Source organism: Argopecten irradians, chromosome 3 (genome assembly GCF_041381155.1).
Source record: "Argopecten irradians isolate NY chromosome 3, Ai_NY, whole genome shotgun sequence".
Classification (NCBI taxonomy): domain Eukaryota; kingdom Metazoa; phylum Mollusca; class Bivalvia; order Pectinida; family Pectinidae; genus Argopecten; species Argopecten irradians.
This window is the reverse complement of record NC_091136.1, coordinates 40,832,435-40,848,797: the sequence shown is the minus strand read 5'-3', so window position 1 is coordinate 40,848,797 and position 16,363 is coordinate 40,832,435. Positions and strand designations below refer to the sequence as shown.

The 16,363-nt window shown below is 34.5% G+C and overlaps 1 protein-coding gene across 4 annotated transcripts in view; it reads left to right on the top strand.

The window, feature by feature from the left end:
- The first annotated feature begins 343 nt into the window (after positions 1-343).
- LOC138318606 (mediator of RNA polymerase II transcription subunit 6-like) overlaps positions 344-16,363 on the top strand; it is a 28,123-nt gene continuing 12,103 nt past the window's right edge. The window contains exons 1-7 of one of the 4 annotated variants that reach the window (XM_069261108.1): positions 344-448; positions 4,915-5,083; positions 5,383-5,474; positions 5,609-5,691; positions 5,858-5,897; positions 6,314-6,382; positions 11,512-11,655. In XM_069261108.1, the coding sequence (XP_069117209.1) occupies positions 385-448; positions 4,915-5,083; positions 5,383-5,474; positions 5,609-5,691; positions 5,858-5,897; positions 6,314-6,382; positions 11,512-11,655 (661 nt within the window). In that variant the 5' untranslated portion in view covers positions 344-384. Of the gene's footprint in view, positions 458-642; positions 769-3,687; positions 3,737-4,914; positions 5,084-5,382; positions 5,475-5,608; positions 5,692-5,857; positions 5,898-6,313; positions 6,383-11,511; positions 11,656-16,363 lie in introns of those variants that run through there. The other 3 variants (XM_069261107.1, XM_069261111.1, XM_069261109.1) reach the window with 3 other exon arrangements.

The following is a 16,363-nucleotide window of genomic DNA, read 5'->3' as shown; positions in this document are numbered from 1 at the left end:
TAACTCAGAAATTATTAATTTATTCAAATCAAACTTAAACAATGAGTGGAAGAATCATCCTTTGAAATTTAAGCCAGATTTCTACAGTGAGATCTAACAGCTAGTCTAAACCTCGTGTAATTGTGTACATATGATTGAGCTGTTGTGCCAGGTGAAGATAACTTTATTTCACCGGAAGTATATTATTTTAATATATATTATAAAAAGGATTGTACATGACTTTTATCAAGTGTTTGTACAATAGTTTGTAGAAAACGGAAACAAGTGCCATTAATGGAAAGCACAGACTTTATATATATATTGGATCGGGAGATCTAGAATGTAGTGGAGGAAACGAACTTGATTACTTAGTACATCGGACATGCGCAACTCGATGAAATCTACATGACAGAAGTCGAAAGTAAAGGTGGTCTAGAAGCCAATGGCTTATCAAAAGAACGGAGATCAGGTATATCAGGTATATCAGTACTTCATTTGGGTTGTTTAATTGATCACAATGATTTATAAGTGAGAACTTTTGAATTCTTATTTTAGTACTATAGACAACAATATAGGTGGAAATAAGGAAAACATGAGAGGAGTATGAGGATCGTAATCCTTGGCCAGCGAAGATGCATGGTATACTAATAAGTCCCTCAGACTTTTTGCGAAATTAGGGTTGTAAACGAACCCGACTTTACATTGTCACGTGACATACAAAATGGCGGCGTCCATATAGTAAGGACAGTAATTTGGACTATCTACGCATTTTAACAATTATGGATAAGGGCAAGTATAGAAATTAGTAAAATGTAACAGAAATACATTTAGAATTTATAGAATATTGGTTATACAACGATAATCCACACCGTTCGTTACTCAAAACGATGTCATTTGGTTAGGAGACAAAGAGCTAGTTAACGCACAGGAGTTTGACGTTCTGTGCACAGGGCCATGTATAGTTTCTATATGATAAAATAGTCAGAAATACATGTTATTTCATATGTATTTCTGGCTATTTTTTCATATAGAAACTATACATGGTCCTGTGATTGGACTGTAATCATCTGTAACCAGTTAGCTCATTTGGTAGAGCATTCACGAAGCTATCCAAATTGGAATGCTAGCCAAAATTGAACACTTTTAAAATATACATGTATGTGATATAGAATTTTTAGTTTACAATCTAAACTAACAATAACTACCATGAACAAAAATCAAAGTGCTGAATAGTAACTGTGACAATTTTGAATTTTCATAGGCTTTTTTCCCATGAACGACTTTGTGCGACAACCTAAAAACACCATATATTTTAAAACAAGAAAAAAATGCTGAATGGAATATTTTTGACAGAAATGGGACATAAATAAAGGAAAAAAATTTGTTTGAACTTTTTGTGAATTTTTCACCATGTCTAGGAGGTGTTCCATTTTGAACCACTCGAACCTGCTGAAACACAGAGCTAGATCGAGCACACTTCAAAGCTCTATGGAACGAGAAAAAATATGGATTCAACTACACATAAGAAAAATTAAATTTTCATAATATTTAAACAAGAGGTCCAGAGGTTCTGCATCACTCACTCACCTAGTTTTTTAGTAATTATCACAAAAACTCTTAGAATTAGAAATCGCAAGATTTCTTTAGTTTTGAATGCCAACCATATAACGATGCTATAAATACCATTGACTATGAGTGTTATATCCAAGGGTAAGTTTCAGAGAATTTGTTTTTATGAATGTCGTCATATAGACCCCTTTTGGCCCTGCCCCTCAGGTCCTTGGGGTTAGCTCCATTATTTATACATGCTACCATCGCATTATGAGTGCAATCTCATGCATAGTTTTAGAGAAGAAGTCATTTATATGAAAATAGCCAAATTGACCCTTTTGGACCCGCCTCTCAGGCCCCTAGTGGGTTAGCCCCTTCATTTTTACAATTTTGAATCCACGTACACCCTATAAGGATGCTACCATTGCATTATGATTGCCACCCCTGCTTAGTTTCAGAGAAGAAGTTGTTTATATGAAAATAGCCAAATTTACCCCTTATGGCCCCGACTCCCCAGGCGCCCAGGGGGTCAGCCATTTGTACAATTTTCAGTCACTCAGTACCCCATAAGGATCGATGCTACCAGCTGAAGGCAGCCTCATGTTAGTGTTTGGACGTCTAGGGTTCGAATCCCGGTCTGACCGCTAAATTTTTCCCTCTCCCGTTACAAACTATTAAAACCAACTAAAATACCCATGGTTGTTGTATAAAGGGTCTTGTATTCTTCAAAGGTGAATACGTATACTTTGAAAAGTGAAGGAGGAGTACTAGTATAGTCAGGGATTGGACTGGTTCAATCATCATAGACCAGGCATATCTCAGTTGCATTGGTATAAAGCATTTTGCTAGTGCTTGGATGTCCGAATCAGTCTGACGAACATATTTTCCCATTTCTTGTTACATGATTTTTAAAAAATTATGTGGTTACATGTTCTGGTAATAGTTATAATGCATTAATATTGTACAGTATTGTCGGGTCGGTGAGCTTATGTCATGGCTCGACGTCCATCGACCGTCCATCGACCGTCCATCCCTCAACATTTCTTTAAATCGATACTAGTCATAGAATTCTGCATTGATTGTTACCAAATCCTTGGGGGAAGGGGAACAGAGTTTGTATAAATTTTGGCTCTGACCCCTTGGGGTGAGGAGGGGTGGGGCCAAATAGGAAATATAGAGGTAAATCCTATAAATCACTATTAGTCATAGAGTTCTGCATGGATTAATTAAAAAATTGTAACCAAATTTAGGTAGAAACATCCTCTGGGGAAAGGGAACAAAACATGTATAAATTTTGGCTCTGACCCCTCCCTCGGGGGCAGAAGGGGCAGGGCCTGATAGGGGAAATAGATGTAAATATTTAAATTCCTCTAGAAAAAAACCAATGAACCATTTAACATATCCAGAGCAATACTCGGCAATACAAACCAGGTGAGAGATACAGGCCCTCTGGGTATGAAAAAAACATGTAAGCAAAGTCAAACGGTGTGAATCAATTTTTCAATGATATGTGATGTTATTATTATGATGTTATGATTTTGTCAGGTTTTTGCACCATTCACTGATATTTTTATATTAGTGCGAGTGTACTCTTGCACTATTATTTTCCTTGTCTGTGTACATCCGCTATGCGCAGATTCCAACTGCGCATGTGATACAGGAAGTCATTGTCTTTTACTGTTTAATAGATTTCATTGTGATTTATTGACACCAACCTTTCAAAAGCATATACTAAGATATACCTGTCAGCGATGTTTTACAATAAATTACATTACACAGTGCTAAACACATTCATTTCATGTAAACTTTAAGCGGCATATCATACAAACTCTTGCATCGGTCACAATATTCTAAGCATCTGATCGACTTTGGAAACTTCTGGAACAATACTATGCAAATCAGGTTTATAGAGTCAATAAAAGAAAGCGGAAACAGATAACTTTTAGTACCGGCCAAAGATATTTACAGCGTTATTTAGCAGATTTTATTTAGTTTATTTCACATCATCCTAGGTCCTAGGTGTACGTTGCACTATTGCTTAATAAACCCTGTGACCACAAACCACATTTGCTGCAGTTATAATAAATATATATAAAATTACACAGCCTTGCGTAAGAGAAACAGAATAAAGAAACATCAAATATCAGTCTGGGTGTCTGATCTCTAGATCTGATGTACCCAAGAAATCTGTTCAAGCATAACACAGGTAAGTCACGTCACGTGCACAGAAACTGGACAGTGTTTTAGCGGACGACTATTTTGAACAGCGAAACAAGTCTATCGTATCAATATCAATATGATAATAAACACTCTTCTATATAACAAAGAACACAATTAAGAAAGTTCAAAGCAATTCACATTTAAAGATGCTCCACCGCTGACAAATGGTATTTTTGCACTATCAAAAACAGGAGCAGACATTTGGTGTTTTTCTTCAGTTACAAAAGTTACTTACTTTACACCATTACCACCATTGAAAAGTTTGAGCTTCTAATTTTACTTCAAGTTAAAAAAATGCAAAATAATTAATTACTTCCCGAAAAAAATCCGTGGCACTATATCCTATATTGAATGAAGTACTGATTGTGCATGCACCAAAGGCAAAATAAATTTTATATTATTTTTTTGTGCTAATTAGACATATATATACACGATTAAACACAAATTATTGTTCAAATGATGAATATCATTTACGCTCTGTTGGCGGTGGAGCATCTTTAAAGTTCTGGTGAAGGAAAGGAAAGTATTTATTACAATACATCAAGGATGTAAACCATCTTCTCCTTGCTATAGTCCCAAGAATAATGAGTGAAAGTGCTACCTACACTTGTTGCCGAGGATGATTTTATATTGGAAATTAAGGTTAGGAAGTAGTTAGCGAGCACTTAATGTCTTACAGACATATTTCTAGTTTCCATACTATAATGGAAAAAAAAATTATCATAGAATATCGGTAAATATAAGGCTAAAAAAATGTCTGTTTAGGGTTACATTGCCAAAAAAAATAGGGTTGGTAGGTCGCGATATTTTTTTTAGTGTCTTTCACTCTAAAGTAATGGCCGGAACCTGAGTCTGAGATCGAAATCCCGACTTTTATTTATTTTTTTTGTAGAAAAGTGGGAAAAAAATTAGGGTCAGGGTTAAAAAATAAGGGTCAGTCAGGTAACACTTTACAGACGTATTTTTTTTTTTGGTCTAAATAAAGATACCAAAAAACATCATGAATAAAATGCATTGCTGGCCAAATTTTACTTGAATTTACAGACCTTTTAGCAACAACCTCATGAGAGTGTAACCATACATTGTTTGTGATTATTCATGTTTTAATTAAAAAAACACATATAATGACTAATTAGTTATGATACAACTTTTAAATTTTTATAGACTTGAATGCTGGTGCCCTTGGCATTAGCTGGCATGACAGTGCATTCATACCATTACTGAACACCTCCAATGTGATGGACTACTTCAGTGAGAGGAGCAATCCTTTTTATGACCATACCTGTAATAATGAAATCATCAAAATGCAAAGATTAAGTCTGGATCAATTAAAGTAAGTGTTTCCCCAAAATGAGAAAATTTTCCAAATATCGTGATTTAGAATACACTGGTTGACCATTTATAGAGTTTGTAGTATTATATGATGCAAAGCAACTGAATGAAATACTGAAAGAATTTCACAGTTTTACTTTTGTCAGCTATATTTCAATTGAAGGAGCTGCTTTTGGTTTGCCATAACCCCAGAATTGAAATAAATTACACAAGCTATTGTTTTAAAGGTGGTTTTCTTGTCATACCTGTCAAGAAATTCAAAATGTTGTCAAATTGAATCGTTGTCCATATTTCTTTCAGTAACATGATCGGCATAGAATACATCTTGTTACACACACAAGAACCTATCTTGTATGTTGTTAGGAAACAGGAGAGGAATGGTCCAAATCATGGTTTGTATAAATGTTTATCATATTATCAAAAGAAAAGAATGCTCATAATATGACTTAGTTTTGATATCTGGTATATTAATATACACAATAATTTGCATTGTCTTTAGATAAAGTCTACCTTTGTTATGTTCCAGTGGTTCCTCTAGCTGACTATTATATAATTGCTGGAGTTGTGTACCAAGCTCCGGACCTTGCCTCTGTCATCAACTCAAGACTGGTCAGTTACTATAATTCCTAGCTATCTATTTACTTAGATACAGTACTCAAAATCTTCTGTTTATTGTTTTCTGTAAACAAAGATAGTAAATGAAAACTAATTTTCTTACCGCATGGACTAAATCTAAACCTGTATATTTTATAAATGTTTTATTCCTCTGTTTCAGCTAAATACTTTATCAAACTTAAAATCAGCATTTGATGAAGGTAAGTGAATCAAAGATGACTCAAATTTTTCAAATTGGACGCTTTTGATATCAAATGAGGATTAAACTTACGGATTTGACATAATGTCGATTTCAAAGCAAACCTTAAAAACTGTCCAAAGTTATTGTTTTTTAATCATTATATTATAAAGAAGTACATAACTAAATGATGTCTTCCAAATTGTTCTGTTATGCTATAGAAACGCCTGTGGTTAAATGCTATTGAGGGCTGTGATGGTTTACCCCTATTTGTCAGAGTTTATGGCCCTTTGATTAACGTTTGATCGGGACTTCGATTGGGCACTATTTGGTGGAGTTATGGGCCTTTGATTAACAAAAGCGGGGGTTATAAATTCCACGAATTTGCTTGTTTTATATCATGTTTTTGTTTTATCATGAATATTTCCTTTGTTGCAGCTCAATCCTTTTCCAAATACCATCCGAGTAAAGGTTATTGGTGGGAGTTTAAGGATCAGGAGAACTCAGGTGAATGTTGATAAGGGATGTCAAACTAAACAAATCTATAGAGTAAGGGATGTCACAGTAAACAAATCTATAGAGTAATGGATGTCGCAGTAAACAAATCTATAGAGTAAGGGATGTCACAGTAAACAAATCTATAGAGTAATGGATGTCATGGTAAACAAATCTACAGAGTAAGGTATGTTACAGTAAACAAATCTATAGAGTAAGGGATGTCATGGTAAACAAATCTACAGAGTAAGGGATGTCATGGTAAACAAATCTATAGAGTAAGGGATGTCACAGTAAACAAATCTATAGAGTAAGGGATGTCACAGTAAACAAATCTATAGAGTAATGGATGTCACAGTAAACAAATCTATAGAGTAAGGGATGTCACAGTAAACAAATCTATAGAGTAATGGATGTCATGGTAAACAAATCTATAGAGTAAGTGATGTCATGGTAAACAAATCTATAGAGTAATGGATGTCATGGTAAACAAATCTATAGAGTAAGGGATGTCACAGTAAACAAATCTATAGAGTAAGGGATGTCACAGTAAAACAAATCTATAGAGTAAGGGATGTCACAGTAAACAAATCTATAGAGTAAGGGATGTCACTGTAAACAAATCTATAGAGTAAGGGATGTCAAACTAAACAAATCTATAAAGTAAGGGATGTCACAATAAACAAAATTATAGAGTAATGGATGTCACAGTAAACAAATCTATAGAGTAAGGGATGTCAAACTAAACAAATCTATAGAGTAAGGGATGTCACAGTAAACAAATCTATAGAGTAAGGGATGTCACTGTAAACAAATCTATAGAGTAAGGGATGTCAAACTAAACAAATCTATAGAGTAAGGGATGTCACAGTAAACAAATCTATAGAGTAATGGATGTCACAGTAAACAAATCTATAGAGTAAGGGATGTCACAGTAAACAAATCTATAGAGTAATGGATGTCACAGTAAACAAATCTATAGAGTAAGGGATGTCACAGTAAACAAATCTATAGAGTAATGGATGTCACAGTTAACAAATCTATAGAGTAAGGGATGTCATGGTAAACAAATCTATAGAGTAATGGATGTCACAGTAAACAAATCTATAGAGTAATGGATAATGGATGTCATCGTAAACAAATCTATAGAGTAAGGGATGTCACAGTAAACAAATCTATAGAGTAATGGATGTCATGGTAAACAAATCTATAGAGTAAGGAGTAAGGGATGTCATGGTAAACAAATCTATAGAGTAAGGGATGTCACAGTAAACAAATCTATAGAGTAATGGATGTCATGGTAAACAAATCTATAAAGTAAGTAGTAAGGGATGTCACAGTAAACAAATCTATAGAGTAAGGAGTAAGGGATGTCATGGTAAACAAATCTATAGAGTAAGGGATGTCACAGTAAACAAATCTATAGAGTAATGGATGTCATGGTAAATAAATCTTTAAAGTAAGTAGTAAGGGATGTCACAGTAAACAAATCTATAGAGTAAGGGATGTCATTGTAAACAAATCTATAGAGTAAGGGATGTCACAGTAAACAAATCTATAGAGTAAGGGATGTCAATAAACAATTATAGATAAGGGATGTCAAGTAAACAAATCTATAGAGTAAGGGATGTCACAGTAAACAAATCTATAGAGTAAGGGATGTCACAGTAAACAAATCTATAGAGTAAGGGATGTCACAGTAAACAAATCTATAGAGTAAGGGATGTCACAGTTAAACAAATCTATAGAGTAAGGGATGTCACAGTAAACAAATCTATAGAGTAAGGGATGTCACAGTAAACAAATCTATAGAGTAAGGGGATGTCACATAAACAAATCTATAGAGTAAGGGATGTCACGTAAACAAATCTATAGAGTAATGGATAATGGATGTCATCATAAACAAATCTATAGAGTAAGGGATGTCACAGTAAACAAATCTATAGAGTAATGGATAATGGATGTCATGGTAAACAAATCTATAGAGTAAGGGATGTCACAGTAAACAAATCTATAGAGTAAGGGATGTCATGGTAAACAAATCTATAGAGTAAGGGATGTCACAGTAAACAAATCTATAGAGTAATGGATGTCACAGTAAACAAATCTATAGAGTAAGGAGTAAGGGATGTCACAGTAAACAAATCTATAGAGTAAGGGATGTCATGGTAAACAAATCTATAGAGTAAGGGATGTCACAGTAAACAAATCTATAGAGTAAGGGATGTCACAGTAAACAAATCTATAGAGTAAGGGATGTCACAGTAAACAAATCTATAGAGTAATGGATGTCACAGTAAACAAATCTATTGAGTAAGGGATGTCACAGTAAACAAATCTATAAAGTAAGGGATGTCAAACTAAACAAATCTATAGAGTAAGGGATGTCACTGTAAACAAATCTATCTGTAAACAAATCTATAGAGTAAGGGATGTCACTGTAAACAAATCTATAGAGTAATGGATGTCACAGTAAACAAATCTATAGAGTAATGGACGTCACTGTAAACAAATCTATAGAGTTATGGATGTCACAGTAAACAAATCTATAGAGTAAGGGATGTCAAACTAAACACAAATCTATAGAGTAATGGATGTCATGGTAAACAAATCTATAGAGTAAGGGATGTCAAACTAAACAAATCTATAGAGTAAGGGATGTCACAGTAAACAAATCTATATAGAGTAAGTAATAAGGGATGTCACAGTAAACAAATCTATAGAGTAAGGAGTAAGGGATGTCATGGTAAGCAAATCTATAGAGTAAGGAGTAAGGGATGTCACAGTAAACAATTCTATAGAGTAAGGAATGTCACAGTAAACAATTCTATAGAGTAAGGGATGTCAAAGTAAACAAATCTATAGAGTAAGGAACGTCACAGTAAACAAATCTATAGAGTGAGGGGTGTAACGGTAAACAAATCTATAGAGTAAGGAATGTCACGGTAAACAAATCTATAGAGTAATAGATGTCATGGTAAATAAATCTATAGAGTAAGGGATGTCACTGTAAACAAATCTATAGAGTAAGGGATGTCACAGTAAACAAATTTATAGAGTAATGGTTGTCATGGTAAATAAATCTATAGAGTAAGGGATGTCACTGTAAACAAATCTATAGAGTAAGGGATGTCACAGTAAACAAATTTATAGAGTAATGTATGTCATGGTAAATAAATCTATAGAGTAAGGGATGTCACAGTAAACAAATTTATAGAGTAATGGATGTCATGGTAAATAAATCTATAGAGTAAGGGATGTCACTGTAAACAAATCTATAGAGTAAGGGATGTCACAGTAAACAAATCTATAGAGTAATGGATGTCACAGTAAACAAATCTATAGAGTAAGGGATGTCACGGTAAACAAATCTATAGAGTAATAGATGTCATGGTAAACAAATCTATAGAGTAAGGGATGTCACTGTAAACAAATCTATAGAGTAAGGGATGTCATGGTAAACAAATCTATAGAGTAAGGGATGTCATGGTAAACAAATCTATAGAGTAAGGGATGTCATGGTAAACAAATCTATAGAGTAAGGGATGTCACAGTAAACAAATCTATAGAGTAAGGGATGTCACAGTAAACAAATCTATAGAGTAAGGGATGTCACAGTAAACAAATCTATAGAGTAAGGGATGTCACAGTAAACAAATCTATAGATATAGAGTAATAGATGTCATGGTAAATAAATCTATAGAGTAAGGGATGTCACAGTAAACAAATCTATAGAGTAAGGGTAAGGGATGTCATGGTAAACAAATCTATAGAGTAATGGATGTCACAGTAAACAAATCTATAGAGTAAGGAGTAAGGGATGTCATGGTAAACAAATCTATAGAGTAAGGGATGTCACAGTAAACAAAATCTATAGAGTAATGGATGTCATGGTAAACAAATCTTTAGAGTAAGGGATGTCACAGTAAACAAATCTATAGAGTAAGGAGTAAGGGATGTCATGATAAACAAATCTATAGAGTAATGGATGTCACAGTAAACAAATCTATAGAGTAAGGGATGTCATTGGTAAACAAATCTATAGAGTAATGGAAGTCATGGTAAACAAATCTATAGAGTAAGGGATGTCACAGTAAACAAATCTATAGAGTAAGGAGTAAGGGATGTCATGGTAAACAAATCTATAGAGTAATGGATGTCACAGTAAACAAATCTATAGAGTAATGGATGTCATGGTAAACAAATCTATAGAGTAAGGGATGTCACAGTAAACAAATCTATAGAGTAAGGGATGTCATGGTAAACAAATCTATAGAGTAAGGGATGTCACAGTAAACAAATCTATAGAGTAATGGATGTCATGGTAAACAAATCTATAATGTAAGGGATGTCACAGTAAACAAATCTACAGAGTAATGGATGTCACTGTGAACAAATCTATAGAGTAAGGAGTAGGGGATGTTATGGTAAACAAATCTATAGAGTAATGGATGTCACATTAATCAAATATATAGAGTAATGGATGTCATGGTAAACAAATCTATAGAGTAAGGAGTAAGGGATGTCATGGTAAACAAATCTATAGAGTAAGGGATGTCACAGTAAACAAATCTATAGAGTAAGGGATGTCACAGTAAACAAATCTATAGAGTAAGGGATGTCATGGTAAACAAATCTATAGAGTAAGGAATGTCACGGTAAACAAATCTATAGAGTAAGGGATGTCACAGTAAACAAATCTATAGAGTAAGGGATGTCACAGTTAACAAATCTATAGATTAGGGATGTCATGGTAAACAAATCTATAGAATAAGAGATGTCACAGTTAACAAATCTATAGAGTAAGGGATGTCAAGGTAAACAAGTCTATAGAGTATTTTTTAAGTACCTTTAATTTCATCTTGAATGTGTAGTCACATGGAGATTAAGATAAATCTATATGGTCTCATTTGTCTCATAGTCAGTGCGTCTTAGGGGTAGGGTGAGAGAGGGTGGTTAATTACCACATAGAGATTTAAGTTTTTATCTGGTCGGTATTTAACTTTTCATCCAACATTAACTCATATGTTAACAGATTAATTGTACCTAAGGTTAAGCTTTAGGGAAAGATTTTTACCAGTTGTCTCCCCGGCATCAAAAGGTAAAATGATTATCAGGTAATCTGTAATTGCATTATACAGATAAAAAGGATTCAAAAGACAAAAAGAAGAAAGAAGAACCAAGCTCCATGTTCCAGCGACAGAGAGTGGATCTTTTACTGGGAGAATTGTCTAAAAAATTTCCTCCAAAGTTTATACCCCCGACCCAGCCTACAGAGGTCAAAGGTAAGTTTGGTGACAAAACTATCTTCTTTTTGTGTTTGTTGCACAAGAGATGGAAACAATACCGTTAATTATCCCTTTTATCACAATATATCTGATATAGTAATTTTAAATGGTGGAACATTTTTGTCTTACCAGAAATCTATTCTGATATCTGTTTCTGGTCTTACCTAGTAATCTTTTTGCAGTAGCACATATGAATCTAGACAACGGAGATAACTCTAGCATCCTTTAATAGTCTTTGTAGCTTTTTAGCCCACCATCATCAGATGGTGGGCTATTCAAATAGCTTTTCGACCGTGGTCCTTCCGTCCGTTAACAAGTCTTGTTACCGCTATTTCTCAGAAAGGACTGAAGGTATCTTTCTCAAATTTCATATTTAGGTTCCCTTAGGGCCCTCGTTTTGCATATTTCATTTTGGGACTGATCGATCAGCAAGATGGCCGACAGGCCGCCATCTTGGATTTGGACAATTAAAGTTTGTTACCGCTATTTCTCGAAAAGTGCTGAATGGATTCTTCTCAAACTTCACCTGTAGGTTTCCCTAGGGCCCTAGTTTTGCATATTGCAGTTTGGTACCAATCGGTGAACAAGATGGCCGACAGGCCGCCATCTTGGATTTTGATAGTTAAAGTTTGTTACTGCTATTACTCAGAAAGTATGGAAAGGATCTCTCTCAAATTTCACATGTAGGACGACAGGTAGCCATCTTGTTTTTTGGTAATTTAAGCGTGTTACTGTTATATATCTCAGAAAGTACTCATAGGATCATTCTCAAATTTCATATGTAGTAATACGTAGCAAAAGTTTGAAAAGCAGAGAAAAGATCCCTCTTTCCTTTGTCAGACATAGATCATTCTTTGGTGGGTGCCAAGATCCCTCTGGAATCTCTTGTTAGAATAAGGCAAACTTTTATGATTTTTTTTAAAATTTTCAAATTGTTAGATATATATTATATATGCAGAGTCAGATTTAAATAAAAGTGACAGTACAACGAGGCGAGGTAAGGACATACCCCAGCTGTGCAGATAAAGGAGATATATACATGTCTGTGCATAGCATTTAAGGAAATCTGAATTTTTACCTGGCCCAAAGGGCCGTTAAGGTTTAATACCCAGTTTAAAGTCCCAATATCTTATCTGTCTTATTTTTAGGTCATCTGACCCAATCAAGGTCACAGGGGTCAAATAGGCTTACGTCCGTCCGTAAGAATGGTTTCCGGAGCATAACTCTAAAACCAGTAGAGATATTTCCACGAAACCTCATACACACATTGGTCTTATGGTCTAGTAGTGCCTTTTGCTATTTTAAGGTTTTCACTTTTTGTACTTTTTTCTGTAACCATGGAAACATTGCTGAAAATGGCAGATTTTTGTGTAAGAATCGTTTTCGGAGCACAACTCTAAAACCAGCAGAGATATTTCCATGAAACTTCATAGACACATTGTTCTTATGGTCTAGTAGCGCCTTTTGCTATTTTTAGGTTTTCACTTTTTGTGCTTTTTTCTGTAACCATAGAAACATTGCTGAAAATATCATATTTTCTAGCAGGTTCATTTCCGGAGCATAACTCTAAAACCAGCAGAGATATTTCCACGAAACTTCATAGACACATTCTTTTTATGGTCTAGTAGTACCTTTTGCTATTTTTAGATTTTCATTTTTTGCACTTTTTCTGTAACCATGGAAACATTGCTGAAAATATCATGGTAAATGGTAAATGTTACTTTGCAAAACTCCACCCATCTTTGTGTATATAGTCTAATGTAAATGTCAAGGCTGTATACCTGATTCAACAATTGCAGCCCCGCTCTACTTGAATTATACTCCATCTTTCTCTAGCTCAACTCCCTTTTTCCTGTTTTTTTTCATACACATAAGTTTCCACAATCAAACTTACTTCAGCTTTGATATCTCCATTGGAGGGGGATCTGAATTACTATGTCCTTGTTTACTTAATTTCAACTACATCTACAAATACTAACAATATTGGGGTTAAATCTAACTTGACTTTTTGTTGATAGTTACGTATAGTGAGACTTTAAACTAGTGATTTTTTTAATAAATATATATAAACTCGTAGATTGTTGTGTTGTTTGTAAATTTTGCAAAAATGCAAAAAATTGTACATTTCAGTTTTGTAAGTCCACAGGGTTCAGTACATATTTCTGTCACCAAATAACCATGCCATTATATTTACTAGTGTTTATAACATGTAGGAGGAGCGATGGTTCGACTGGATTCAACTTTACAAAAGCATACACATCGAGACCTTTTTGACCTTGCCAGAACAATGGCGTCTGCATATTTTGCCATAATTGAACATGAAAAATAATACCAAAACTAAAATCTTGAAAACTTGACCCACTTTTAAGTTACGGTAATTTATATTCATGAACATACATTGATATGACTAAATCCATACACTGATTACACTCTCAGCACAAGACACACCATACTAAGAATTGATTGGTTTAAAGCTATTTCTTAGCTTAGTATGAGTTGCTATGAATATGTGTCCAATGTTCTAGATTTGTTGTATCATTGATAAGCTCTGTAATTATACAACAGGTGGATTACAGTAGTTATACAACAGGTGGATTACAGTAGTTATACAACAGGTGGATTACAGTAGTTATACAACAGGTGGATTACAGTAGTTATACAGCAGGTGGATTACAGTAGTTATACAGCAGGTGGATTACAGTAGTTATACAACAGGTGGATTACAGTAGTTATACTGCAGGTGGATTTCAGTAGTTATACAACAGGTGGATTTCAGTAGTTATACAGCAGGTGGATTACAGTAGTTATACTGCAGGTGGATTACAGTAGTTATACAGCAAGTGGATTACAGTAGTTATACAACAGGTGGATTACAGTAGTTATACAACAGGTGGATTACAGTAGTTCTACAACAGATGGATTACAGTAGTTATACAACAGGTGGATTACAGTAGTTATACTGCAGGTGGTTTACAGTAGTTATACAACAGTTGGATTACAGTAGTTATACAGCAGGTGGATTACAGTAGTTATACAGCAGATGGATTACAGTAGTTATACAACAGATGGATTACAGTAGTTATACAACAAGTGGATTACAGTAGTTATACAACAGGTGGATTACAATAGTTATACTGCAGGTGGTTTACAGTAGTTATACAACAGGTGGATTACAGTAGTTATACAACAGGTGGATTACAGTAGTTATACAGCAGGTGGATTACAGTAGTTATACAACAGGTGGATTACAGTAGTTATACAACAGGTGGATTACAGTAGTTATACAACAGGTGGATTACAGTAGTTATACAACAGGTGGATTACAGTAGTTATACAACAGGTGGATTACAGTAGTTATACAGCAGGTGGATTTCAGTAGTTATACAGCAGGTGGATTACAGTAGTTATACAGCAGGTGGATTACAGTAGTTATACAGCAAGTGGATTACAGTAGTTATACAACAGGTGGATTACAGTAGTTATACAACAGTTGGATTACATTAGTTATACAACAGTTGGATTACATTAGTTATACAACAGGTGGATTACAGTAGTTATACAGCAAGTGGATTACAGTAGTTATACAACAGGTGGATTACAGTAGTTATACTGCAGGTGGATTACAGTAGTTATACAACAGGTGGATTACAGTAGTTATACAACAGGTGGATTACAGTAGTTATACAGCAAGTGGATTACAGTAGTTATACAGCAGGTGGATTACAGTAGTTATACAACAGGTGGATTACAGTAGTTATACTGCAGGTGGATTACAGTAGCTATACAACAGGTGGATTACAGTAGTTATACAACAGGTGGATAACAGTAGTTATACAGCAGGTGGATTACAGTAGTTATACAGCAGGTGGATTACAGTAGTTATACAGCAAGTGGATAACAGTAGTTATACAACAGGTGGATTACAGTAGTTATACAACAGGTGGATAACAGTAGTTATACAACAGGTGGATAACAGTAGTTATACAACAGGTGGATAACAGTAGTTATACAACAGGTGGATTACAGTAGTTATACAACAGGTGGATTACAGTAGTTATACAACAGGTGGATTACAGTAGTTATACTGCAGGTGGATTTCAGTAGTTTTACAGCAGGTGGATTACAGTAGCTATACAACAGGTGGATTACAGTAGTTATTCAACAGGTGGATTACAGTAGTTATACAACAGGTGGATAACAGTAGTTATACAGCAGGTGGATTACAGTAGTTATACAGCAGGTGGATTACAGTAGTTATACAGCAAGTGGATAACAGTAGTTATACAACAGGTGGATTACAGTAGTTATACAACAGGTGGATAACAGTAGTTATACAACAGGTGGATAACAGTAGTTATACAACAGGTGGATAACAGTAGTTATACAACATGTGGATTACAGTAGTTATACAACAGGTGGATTACAGTAGTTATATACAACAGGTGGATAACAGTAGTTATACAACAGGTGGATTACAGTAGTTATGCAACAGGTGGATTACAGTAGTTATACAACAGGTGGATAACAGTAGTTATACAGCAAGTGGATAACAGTAGTTATACAACAGGTGGATTACAGTAGTTATACAACAGGTGGATAACAGTAGTTATACAACAGGTAGATTACAGTAGTTATGCAACAGGTGGATTACAGTTGTTATACAACAGGTGGATAACAGTAGTTATACAGCAGGTGGATTATAGTA